The sequence below is a fragment of the Musa acuminata genome, chromosome BXJ2-5 (assembly GCF_036884655.1).
Source record: "Musa acuminata AAA Group cultivar baxijiao chromosome BXJ2-5, Cavendish_Baxijiao_AAA, whole genome shotgun sequence".
Taxonomy (NCBI): domain Eukaryota; kingdom Viridiplantae; phylum Streptophyta; class Magnoliopsida; order Zingiberales; family Musaceae; genus Musa; species Musa acuminata.
In genome coordinates this window covers 31,621,990-31,635,139 of record NC_088342.1, presented here as the reverse complement: position 1 = coordinate 31,635,139, position 13,150 = coordinate 31,621,990, and the positions used below count along the sequence as shown (strand labels likewise).

The window sequence follows — 13,150 nt, the reverse complement described above, 5'->3', positions numbered from 1 at the left end:
GTTCATTGGAGTAGAAGACTTTTAAAAATTATTTTTAATAATATTTCATAAATTTAAATCCAAGGAAAGCAAAAAAAACTCTCATTCGAGTTTTCCAATAAGTATAGTCCGTCCCATTGAACATGGGAGAACGAATGATAGAAAAGCCTTCTTGAAAGCCGAATAGAGCCATTTCTCTTGGGTGTTAAACCAAATGAGAAAAGACGTGGCTCTGGTACCAACTGTTAGGAATGAGTCGACACTAAAAGGGGGGGTGAATTAGTGTAGCGGATAAAAGTCATCGATTTCAAAAAATATTCGATCGTTGAAAATCGATCGGAAAGATGTTAACTTAAAAACACTTTCATAAGTGTGTAATGAGGAAGTAGAGTAGTGAGCAAGTAAAATGATTTTCAATAAAGGTAAACAGCGAAGTAAAAGGCAGCAAACCGATTTTATAGTGGTTCGGTCGTCGTGACCTACATCCACTCTCGATTCCTCTTCACTCAAAGTCATCGGCTTCTACTACTGGTCCTCCTTCAATGGGCGAAGACCAACTACCCTTTTACACCTCGATTCTCCGTTTGACAAGTTTAGGAGAGAACCTTTACACCCCCTTTTTATAAAGCTTCCCTCACACTCTCCCTTAAAATGGTCTCTAAACTTTAGGAGGAGGGACTCTACATTTTACAAAGGTTTTCAACTTTAGAAATACAGAGTTTTTATTCACTTTTCTTACTACTCCATGCAAGAATAGCTGGGGTATTTATAGACCCCAAATGGCTTCAAAACATGGAGCCAAAATTTAAATCCCCGAGATTTCGGGGTACAAGCGGTACCATCGCCTGCAGCCTGACACTGGGTGGTACCACTACCTGATATAGTCTCGGTGATTGTGCCATGATGGTTTCATCTATTGGGTTACTATTTGGGCATTTTACATGGCCCAACATTGTCTAAACTTGGGCTCAATTAGTCCCTAATTGAGTTGGCCTAAGTACATTCCAAACTTGGGCACAATTCTCGTGGTGGTTAATCGACTTACGAAATATGCTCATTTTTATGCTGTGCGAAATCCCTACACTACTGCTAGTATTGCCTAGATTTTTATAGAAAATATTGTTAAACTGTATGGGATACCAAGGTCCATTGTAAGTGATTGTGATAGGATCTTCACTAGTAAATTTTGGATCGAGTTATTTCGGTTACAAGGCATCAAACTCAAAATGAGCACAACATATCATCCATAAACTGACGACCAAATAGAGGTGGTGAACAGGTGTTTAGAGATGTACTTTCTGTGTTTCGCCAATGACCGACCAAAAGAGTGGGTGAAATGACTCCCGTGGGCCGAATGGTGGTATAATACTATATATCATTCATCTACAAAATGTGCCCCTTATGAAGCACTATATGGTCGGTCGGCCTCTATGATTCCTAAGTATGTAATTGGGTCAGCCAAGGTAGATCAGATCGATCAAGAATTAATTGACAGGAAAAAACTCCTATAGTTGCTAAAGGATAATCTCTCTATCGCTCAAGCTAAAATGAAGCAGCAAGCCGACACACATCGAAACGAAAAAAAAATTTTAGTAGGAGATTGGGTTTATCTTTGTCTATAGTCATACAAGCAACTCTCCATCAACACACGAGCCTCTTTGAAGCTATCCCCACATTTTTATGGGCCCTATCAAATCACAGAGTGTATTGGAGTTGTGGCGTACAGACTTAAATTGCATAAGGATGCCAAAATTCATCCTGTTTTCCATGTGTCATGCTTGAAGTCCAAGTTGGAAGGATACGAGTCACCCTAGATCCAACTACACAACACCACTGATAATAGAGATATTCAAGTCCAACCATAAGCCATCCTCGACCGCAAAATCGTGATGCGTCGTCAACGTCCCTCTATTGAAGTACTAGTGCATTGGAATAACTTACCACTTGAAGACGCCACATAGGAATCATATGAGGAGTTGAAGACCCGGTTCCCTAAGTTCATGGAACCTCAACCTTGAGGATAATGTTGATTTGGAGAGGGCGGGCTTGATAGGACCCTAGCAGGGTTGGGTCCTACATAAGTAAGAAACAACTAATAAAAACCCTATGAGATTGTAATAAACTCCACCTGACCGCCTCTATCCTATAAAGAAGAATGGCTATGTTACCCCTAAGGTTAAATATAATTTGTGTGAAAGACATGATCATTTTACATCTAAATATTCATTTAAAAAATATGACATGCATAAATTTGTTTGGATTCCCAAAGGAACCATAAATGACCTTATGCCATAAAACAAGATAGGTAGATCTAAACATAAGTAACCTAAAGTCAAATAGGTACCTATAGCAAACCCACCTTTCTTGTAGACATCTCTAAAATCGAAAGCTAGGAGCAAAAATTAAAATCTTAATAGTGGATGCTTAAGGCATATGACCGGAGATCCAACACCCTTCACAAAGCTCGCTAACCTAAACAAAATAGTTTTGATTGAAGATGTTTTATGTTTAATGAATTCATGCTTGATGATTTAATGATGATTTTTATTATTTATGGCTTATTGATCTTGATGATTTTTGTAATGAAACTTATTTTTCGATTTTAAATATGATGCATGATTTTGACATAAAAAACTTCGGCATGCTTGTATGAAATAAATCGCATAAATTGAAACAACTAAAAAGAGGAAAGCATTTTTCTTGAAAATTTTTCAATCTCTTTCTTATCAAGTTTTCAATAAGAGATTGATGAATCTATTGATGATATTTTGAAATCTCTTGAACCATAAAAGTAATTTTGATTATTTGAGATTTCTTATTTATAAATCAAGATATTTTATGATTTAATCTCCTATGTTTCTTTTTTTGTTTTTTTAAAAAAGGAGTTTTATCCAAATCATGATCTTGATTCCTTGATTATTATAACTTGAGATTTTTTATGAATCAAGATTATTTACTATGATTCTTCTTTTTTCGCTACTTGATTTATCCAAATGAATCATAACTTTTCTCTTGATTTTTTTATATTTGATACATAAAAAGTTATCTTATTACTCCTTTGTATTCATGAAGTGTATATCTCATCACCAAATTAATTTTTCTTGTTATCCTTTATATGATGATTTAAAAATTAATATAAAAAAAATAAATTGTACCATTATATTATTCCTCTCTTTTTGACAATGACAAAAGGGGAGAAAGAATTGCTAGCTTGCTCATCTTAAAAGAGAAGCAAAGATTGCTAGCTTGCACATTGCAAAAGGAAGAAAAAATTGCTAGCTTGCAATCTCAAGCAAAAGTGCTATCTTGCCGATCTCAAGAAGCAAAACTTACAAACTTGCACATTGCAAAAGGAAGCAAGAATTGCTAGGTTGCACACTTCAACAAGAAGCAATAATTGCTATCTTACACATCTCAAAAGAGAAACAAAGCTTGCACATCTCTAAAACTTGCTAAGCTTGTATGTTCTATAGAGATGTAAAACTTACATGTTTCAAAAAACTTGGATAGTTGCACTTTTCTCCTTTTTGTTGATGACAAAGGATGAGAAGTTATGATAATGATTTGAATCATGCATGGTATGATGTACCTTAATAAATTTTAAAATTATAATTAAAATTATGCATGAAATTATCATGATTTTCTGCATTCAAATATTCTTTTAATATGGCATATTGATAGGGAAAGTTTAGTTTAAACTACATCATCAATTGGTTGTCATCATAAAAAAGGGAAAGATTATTGAATCTCAAATTTTGATGAAAAAATCAATTAATGAAATTATGATCTAATATGCATTTGAGTGGCATAACTAACCTCGATCAAGAAAAGATAATTCAATTAAAATAGGAAGAATCAGACATTGGGCCGGAGTGGAACATGTTAGAAGATTGGATGTCAGGCCGGAAGGACTTCATGCCATGAGTTCAAGCATCGGGTTGAAGGATCAAATATTGCACTAAAGAGATCAGAAGTTATGAGAGTCAACATGCCAATTGGGTAATAAGCTAAAAGAGAGGACGATGCGCCGAAAGATTGGACGAAACGTCGAACGAACAAATAACATATCAAACAATATAAGATTCATGCTTATAATCATATGTGTCTAGATCGAGTTAGTTAGGTCCAATTGAGTTGGTTTTATGTGTAACTATGCCAACTTGATTAGGGGCCAATTGGGCTTGAATCAGGATTGAATTAGGCCTATTATTTGGCCCATTTAGTGACCTGTAGTAGGGTCTGACGGTGGTACCACCCAGATTGGGCGATGATACAGCCCAAACATAGTCTCTCAAACTATGTTAGATGGTGATACCACTAGTTGTTAGTCTGGCAAGTAATGGTACCACCCAGTACTAGCGGTGGTATCGCTAGTACCCCGAAAACCCGAGGATTTGAATTTTGACTCCAATTTTTGAAGTCATTTAGGGTCTATAAATACCCTATAAATTCTTGCTTAGGTATAGCAAGATAGTAGAACAAAACTCTATACTTCTAAGATTATAAACTATTTTAAAGTTTAGAGTCTCTCCTCCTAGAGCTTAGAGATAGTCCTAAGGGAGGTGTGTGAGGGAATACTTGTAAAAGAGTGTATAAAGGTTCTCTCCTGAGTCTGTGAAAAGAAGAAAGAGTTGTAAGGGTAGTTGATCTTTGCCTATTGAAAGAAGATCGGTAGTGGAGGCCGGTAGCTTTGAGTGAAGAGGAATCGAAAATGGATGTAGGTCATGACAACCAAACCACTATAAACTCGGTTTATATTTACTTTATGCTTTTCATTCATATTGCAAACTAATTTACTTGCTCACTACTTTACGAACGTTTTCAAGTTAAACTCATCTTTTCGATATGGCTTTTATCGGATGAGATTTTTGAATCAATGAGATTTTTCGAAAGCACTAATTCTACGCCCCCGCCCCCCAGTGCCGAAACAATCCTAACAATACACTCCTACATGGGAATCACTTGTCATTGGATTGATAGTTATTGAATCATGCAAAATGAATTATTTCTTTTAGAGTTTTCAATGAACAATAATATTTATAAAATAATAAAAATAATTTTAAAAGAATATTATTTTATTTTGATTTTTTTATTGGTTTTAATAATATAGCGATAAATACCACTTCTATTTCATAATTACAAAAAGTTTGTCAATCTACTTTTCAAGTGCTTTTTATAATATTAGATATGCTCATCATGTTATGTATATATGTGTATAAGAATTTGGATTATTTGAAACTTTTTTTCTAAGCAAGCTAATTCAATCTTGTGGGGTTATCTATAAGTAATGAAAAAATGAATCAGATTTTATAAATTGAGTATCAAAAGATCTAAAAGATTTAATAGGGATGTTTCTACATGATGAAATTCCACGTATGAATTGCTTAAAAAATATTTTGAATATAAAGAATTATTATGCACATTATTACAAATAATGTTAGGTAAGTTAGTTTTGTTGAATCTCAGATTTTGATGATGAAATCAATTGATGTGTTTGTGATCTAATCTACATTTTGAGTAATGTAGGAAGCTTCGATCAGGAAAGACAATTAAAGTAAGAATAATCATGTTGGGCCGGAGTAGAACTTGTTAGAAGATTAGACGTCGAGCTAGAGGATCGGTCGACATATAGGCAAAAGGCTTCAGGCCATGGGTTCAAGCATCAAGCCAAGAAGAGCGGAAATTACGCCAAGGAAATCGGAGTTGCAAAGGTCAACTGGCCGATTGGGCAATAAGCCGCAAGAGATGACGATACGAAGAAGAATCAGACGAAGCGTTGATAAACCAATGACATGCCAGACAATATTTGATTTAACTTTGTAATAATTGTCTAGATCAAAGTAGGTTTTAGGTGTAATTAGGTTGGAATTTGGCCAACTCAATTTGGGGCTAATTGGACCCAAGTTTGGACTGTGTTGGGCCAAGTGAAAGGCCCAAACAATGACCCAATAGGTGGAACCATCAGTGGCACACTCTTTAAGACTATGTCAAGCGATGGTACCACTAGACTGTTCAGTGGTACCACCTAGTAGTAGGGTGTCAGGTGGTGATACTACCAGATTGGGTGGTGGTACTGCCCAATATCAGTGTTGCAAGCAATAGTACTGCCTAGCACTAGCGGTGGTATTGCCAATACTCGAAAGACCCAGGATGAGACTAGTTTCAGCTCCAAGTTTGAATCCATTTAGAGCCTATAAATACCCCTCCCATCCCTAGTTAAGACATACAAGCACAAGAACTTAAAAATGAGAAAACACTGTAGCAATCACTTGAGAAATCCCCTCCTCTAGTTCTAAAATTTAGAATTCTGTTTAGGGATGAGTGAGTGCTTGTAAAATATTATCTCCTAAATCTGTAAAAAGGAGAATAGGGGTATAAAATGGTAGTTGATCTTTGCCCATTAAAAGAAGATCATTAGTGAATGCCGATGGCCTCGATGGACGAGGAATTGGTAGTGGATGTAGGTCACAACAATCGAACTATTATAAAAATCTGGTTTGCATTTACTTTAAGTCCTTTACTTTAAATTACAAACCGATTTCTTACATTCACTGTGCTTCCGTACGTTTTTAAAATTAAACATTTTCGATATGAGCTTTTATCATACGAAGATTTTTAAATCGATGTGATTTTATTGTTGCACTAATTCACCCCTATCTCCCAACCATCACCACCCCCCCTTTTTAGTATCAACTTGATCCTAATAGTTAGTATTAGAGACATGTTCTTTTCTCATTTGGTTTAACAGCTAAGAGAAATGACTCTTTTTAGCTTTCAAGAGGGTTACTCTATCATTCACCCCCCTATGTTCAATGGGACAGACTACACATATTGGAAAACTCGAATGAGAGTTTTCTTGCTTTCGTTGGATTTAAATTTATGGAGTATTATTGAAAATGACTTTCAAAAACCCTCTAGACTAATGAACGAATGGATTGATCTAGAGAAGAAAATGTTTTCTTTAAACGCTAGAGCAATGAATGCTTTATTTTGCGCCTTGGATAAAAATGAATTCAATCGAGTTTCTATTTGCGAAACAGCTTATGAGATTTGGCACACTCTTGAAATCACACACGAATGCACTAGTATAGTTAGAGATTCTAAAGTTAATCTATTGATGCATGATTTTGAATTATTTTGAATAAAGCCAAGCGAAACTATCATTAACATGTACACTCGTTTTATAGATATCATCAATAGTTTAAAAGCTCTTGGTAAAAGTTTTTCGAATCTTGAACTTATGAATAAAGTTTTGCATTCTTTTCCTAAAAACTGTCATACAAGAGGCAAAGAACTTAAACTATTTTCTGATTAAAGAACTTATCGGGTCATTAATAACCTATAAAATGATGTACCATAATGAACTTAATGAATATGAGGATAACCTTCCTCCGAAGATTAGGAGCAAACCGATGAAGACGAAGTAGCGAACTTCTCCTTGATGACTCTCGACTTTGAGGTAAACAACTCAAACGAAACTCCTTTACCTTATTTTAAAATTACTTGATGCTTTTCATGAGTTGTTTTTAAATTAGTTAGTAAAAAAATAAAAAAAAATTATAAAAAATATCATGCTTCTCTTTCTAAGTCATTTTTAAAAAATTAAAATTTGAGCATGACGATTACATGTTAATTCCTAGCACTAAGCATGAAAAGTTAGATTCACTTAAAAAGAAAATTCTATTTCTACAATAAACAAAATGATTTTGATTGAAAATGCTTTATGTTTGATGAAATCAATTTTGATGATTTAATAATGTATAATGATGTAATGATGTAATGAAAATATAAAAAGTTTTGATACAATGCTTGATGATTTTATTCTATGCATGAGATTTTGAAGTTATACATGATAATTTTTTTGATTTATTGATCTTGATGATTTTTATGATAAATCTTGCACTTTCATTTTAAACGATGATATATATTTTGATTTGACAAAAAAAAGTCAAGGACACATATGAAATCAATCACATGAATTGAAACAACTAAAAAAGGAATTCATTTTAAATTTTTCTTTATCTTATCAATTTTTCAATAAGAAATTGATAAATCTATTTATGTCATTTTGAATCTCTTGCAAGTGATTTTAATGATTTGTTGATTTGAATTTGGATGAGTTTCATCTAACCATGATTTTTATCTTGATTTCTCGATATTTATAACTAACTTGAGATTTATTCTATATGAATCGAGATCTTTTACCCTCGATGTTTTTTTTTGCTATCTACTATCCAAATGAATCATGATTGGTATCATTGCTATGTTTCTTTTTGTCGTTTACTAAAGAAGAAAATTTTCTAAATGAATCATGATTTTTTAGAATTATATTTTTTTTTTGTGATTCATAATGAATTGAGAGATATTATACATGAATCGAGATCCTTTATGTGTTCTCTCATGACTCCTTTTGCTATATGAGTGTTTTTATCTATATCATGACCTTGAGTTATTGATATTGATACTTAAAATCTTTCTACGAATCAAGATCTTGTTTTTGAACTCCCGTTCTTTTTTTCTATTTACTATGATTCTTTTTTTCGTTATTTGAATCATCCAAAAAGAATCATAATTTTTCTCTTAATTTTTTTATATTTGCTCACAACTTGAAAGTTATATTATGAATCAAGATTTTTCACAAATTGTCCTCTTACGATTCTTCTTGGTATTCTCTAAAAAGGGAGGATGCATTCAAATTAACCATGATATATCACTAGACTTCTTAATGTTTATAATTTGAAGTTTATTATGTATAATTTTCTTGTATTTATGATTTGTATATCTCGTGATATGATTGAATCATTGTTGTAAAAAATGAAGGAAATTGTTAGCTTGTACATTGCAAAAGAGAACCAAAAAAGTGCTAGCTTAAATGATAAACTTAAATCTCTTAAATGCATAAACTCTTTTTATACATTTTTTGGATGAACTTGATTTCTTGATTTTTATGACTTAAGTATTCTTTTTAAATCAAGATCGTTTCCTATCATTCCTTCTATTTACAAAAGAAAAATTTTGTCAAAAATGACACATGGTCTTTTGGTATTCATGAATTAATCTTTATTTTTTATGATTAAAATATTAATGCAAATTTATCTTTATTGTTTATCCTTGTCATGATGTGAAAATTGGTGTAAAGGAAAAGGAATTATAAAATTATATTTTTTCCTTCTTTTTGCTAGCTTGCATGTTGTAAAACATATAAATCTCAAAAACTTACTAGTTGCGCTTCGCCTTTTTATCGATGACAAAGGGGGAGAGTCATGACGACAATCATGCATGGGATGATATACTTAGATATTTTGATTATGCATGAGTTTATTGTATATCTTTTTATGATGCATGATGATAATTATGCATGGGATGTACTTGGATATTTTGATTATGCATTAGTTTATGTTACATGCAAAGATATGATTAATTGAGTCTTTTAATATTCATGATGCATGCAATGCAACGGTGAAATACTTATAATTTTTTGAATACAAAGACTCTGTCAATACGGCATATTGATAGGGGGATTTTAGTTTAAACTCCATCATCAATTAGTTATCATCATCAAAAAGGGGGAGATTATTGAATCTCAGATTTTGATGATGAAATCAATTGATGTGTTTGTGATCTGATCTGTGTTTAAGTGACGTAGGAAGCTTCGATCAGGAAAGACAATTAAAGTAGGAAGAATCATATTGGGCCAGAGTGGAATATGTCAGAAGATTGGATGTCGAGCTAGAGGATCGATCGACGTATTGGCAGAAGGCTTCAGGCCATGGGTTCAAGCATCGGGCCAAGAAGAGCGAAAATTACGTCAAGGAAATTAGAGTTGCAGAGACGTAGGAAGCTTCGATCATGAAAGACAATTAAAGTAGGAAGAATCATATTGGGCCAGAGTGGAATATGTCAGAAGATTGGATGTCGAGCTAGAGGATCGATCGACTTATTGGCAGAAGGCTTCAGGCCATGGGTTCAAGCATCGGGCCAAGAAGAGCGAAAATTACGTCAAGGAAATTAGAGTTGCAGAGATCAACTAGCCGATTGGGCAATAGGCCATAAAAGCGGATGATGCACCGAAGAATCAGACGAAGTGCCGATGAACCAGACGAAGCACCGATGAACCAATGACATGCCGGATAATATTTGATTTAGCTTTATAATAATTGTCTAGATCAAAGTAGGTTTTAGGTGTAATTGGGTTGGAATTGTGCCAACTTAATTAGGGGCCAATTGGGCCCAAGTTTGGGCTATGTTGAGCCAAGTGAAAGGCCCAAACAATAACCCAACAAGTGGAACCATTGGTGGCATGGTCTCCGAGACTGTGTTAGGCAGTGGTACCGACCAGCATTAGCAATGGTACCGCTAGTACCCGAAAGACCCAGGATGAGACTAGTTTTGGCTCTAAGTTTGAATCCATTTGGAGCCTATAAATACCCCTCTTATCCCTGGTTAAGACATACAAGCACAGAGAACTTAAAAGTAAGAAAACGCTGTAGCAATCACTTGAGAAATCTCCTCCTCTAATTCTAAAGTTTAGAATTTTATTTAGGGAGGAGTGAGTGCTTGTAAAAGGTTATCTCCTAAACCTGTAAAAAGGAGAATATGGGTGTAAAAGGGTAGTTGATCTTCGTCCATTAAAAGAAGATCATTAGTGAATGCCAATGGCCTCGACTGAAGAGGAATCGGTAGTGAATGTAGGTCACGACGATTAAAAATCTAGTTTACATTTACTTTAAGTCATGTACTTTAAATTACAAAATAATTTCTTACCTTCACTATGCTTTCGTACATTTTTAAAATTAAACATTTTCAATAGGAGCTTTTATGGTATGAAGATTTTTAAATTGATGTGATTTTATCATTGTACTAATTCACCCCCCTCTTAGTACCGACTTGATCCTAACAAGCTTATATCATAGTATTGGAATGTGTATGAAATAAGTTTAGAAATTTTAATTTTTTTTAATAATGTAACATATATTTTGTCGGATGTTTATTATCCTACTACATATATTTTTTTAGTTGTTTGTATTAATATTATTGGTGTATTAGAATAATATTAATATGATAATGATTTAAATATAACAATAATTACTATGAAATCAAAATGAACAAATTACTTTTATGAAATTCCATCAGATTATTTAGTTGTGTTTTTTATCCTCATACTAGAGTAGATGGCTTAAGCAATTATTTAATCACTTACTATGAAAGTTTAGGAGTAGATACTGATTTTGGTGATAAAATTAGAGATATTAAAAAATTAGTCATTAACTTATATGATCATTATAGTGCTTATTGTAATAGACAACATGGTACCTTTCGTACTTCTCCATTTATGGATCAAGCTAGCGGAGGTAGTAAAATATGTAAGGGAGAATAACTATTATTATAAAGATAAAAAGAATCAAGGAGATCAACAGACTCAAACTTCGAACTTGTTACTTATCTAATAATTTATTTTGAGTTTGGTTACAGTACTACGGATATAAAGTTTTCTATTTTGGAATTATGAGTGTGATACACAATAATATTTTTATTCTTGATGATAATCTCGAGGTAAATATTAATGACTATAATATTGACGATAGTTGTTAAGTAAGCCTTATGCTTGGTAGGATAGATCTTAGATGAAGCTCAAGCATATATAGAGGATTGGAGAAAAGTGACGAAATGAAAATAAGTGATCATCCAGGAAGATAATAATCTCCCCTTCAAAGTATCAACCAAAGGCACGAGCAGATCGACACCGAAAGTGATTAAACCATTACTGGGTTTTTTCTCAATTCTTTCAGTCGAATTAGTGGACAGTGATGTCGTTTTAGTCTGTACGATGCAGATTGCAGAAGATGATATTTGGATTGATTTTTAGCAATTTTCCCAAGTTACAACTTCATGGCCATTTAATATTTCTAACCTGATTAAAAAAGATCAAAATATGGGATTAGAAGGCCTTTTAAAGTTCTTAGTTGAAGGTCTTGGTTGAATTGAATGTTAGATTGAAAGAAAAAAGTTGTGTCAATTGTTTGGTAATATGAAAATAGAGGTTCAGCAGCTAGGAGTCGAATCAATCTTATATAGGGTTTCTTATATTCTGATATCTGTTCGAGTGAAGTCAATATTATAAAGGTTTGGTAGGCCACTGTAGCTAAAGATCGGTCCTTGCCATTAATTTGCTGGACTTTATTATTCTGCAAATCAAAGGGTTATGGCCCAATGAAGCACTCAACCAGCTATCTGGCTTTTCAGTTTTACCTATGCTTGTTCTTCGCCATAAGCAGGATATAATAAATTGTGGCCTCTTTTGGCTAAGGGAGATGTAGTGCTAAGTTAAGCACATGAAACCACACGAATGCGTTACTTGTTGTTACTCATAGCAATCATCCCTCGACTTCATGCAATCGAACTTGAGATGTCTTCAATGAACGTAGTGTCTCCCATTCAGGTGAAGGAAATGTCGGTGGTTCATCCAACTCAAAATTTTCAAGGATCAGAAACTACTATTAGTGCCTATTTCATGTAGTTTCATTGCTTGTTCCAAGTAAAACGAGTTAATAAACATCAGCTTTGAAGGCTGATCGTTTTACGTCATCAGGAATACATTACCAATGGAAAGCATTAGCCTCCACCACAAACATCAGTCACTAAATCAGACGCGTGGCATATGTTTGTTATTCGTTCACAACATATCTAGAACACAAGCACTGGTTGTATTTATACAGCTCATAGAACGCAAACAACAGCATAGCAACTCGGGGGACCTTATTCACATTTCTAACGAGAAATACTGGCACGACTTCGGTTATTACCTCCGTAAATGAACAATAGAACTATCAGTGATACACCCATGTGCTTCACGATGAAACCAACAAAGGGAAATCAAACAAAGAACTACTATCATTTTGTGACAAGAAGGAACTAGTTCACAGTAAATGCTAACCACTATGAGAAAGAAAAACATATCCTGAAGAAAAAAAACTTAAAGCATAATACTATTCATAGAAATAAAAACTCTATCAAAACTAAGCATCAATTTAATCTTTGAATCTGTTTACCTGAAAATATCCACTATGATTCAGTATTTATTGTTATCTTTGATCTTCATCAGTAGTTTCTACAAGTTGCTTCCATGGTCATATTCATCTGTCAGTGTAGCTGCCAAAAAACATATCCTAGA

General features: G+C 33.6%; 1 protein-coding gene across 7 annotated transcripts in view; it reads right to left on the bottom strand.

Annotated features, from left to right (window-relative positions):
- Positions 1-12,524: 12,524 nt before the first annotated feature.
- The window catches only part of LOC135581072 (uncharacterized), a 39,992-nt gene continuing 39,366 nt past the window's right edge, over positions 12,525-13,150 (bottom strand). For 3 of the 7 annotated variants that reach the window (XR_010487027.1, XM_065109145.1, XM_065109147.1), the window contains exon 16: positions 12,834-13,145. Coding sequence is in view for 3 of the 7 variants with exons in the window: in XM_065109145.1 (XP_064965217.1) it covers positions 13,113-13,145 (33 nt within the window). In the remaining 4 variants the exon portion in view is untranslated. The other 4 variants (XR_010487026.1, XM_065109146.1, XR_010487024.1 and 1 more) reach the window with 3 other exon arrangements.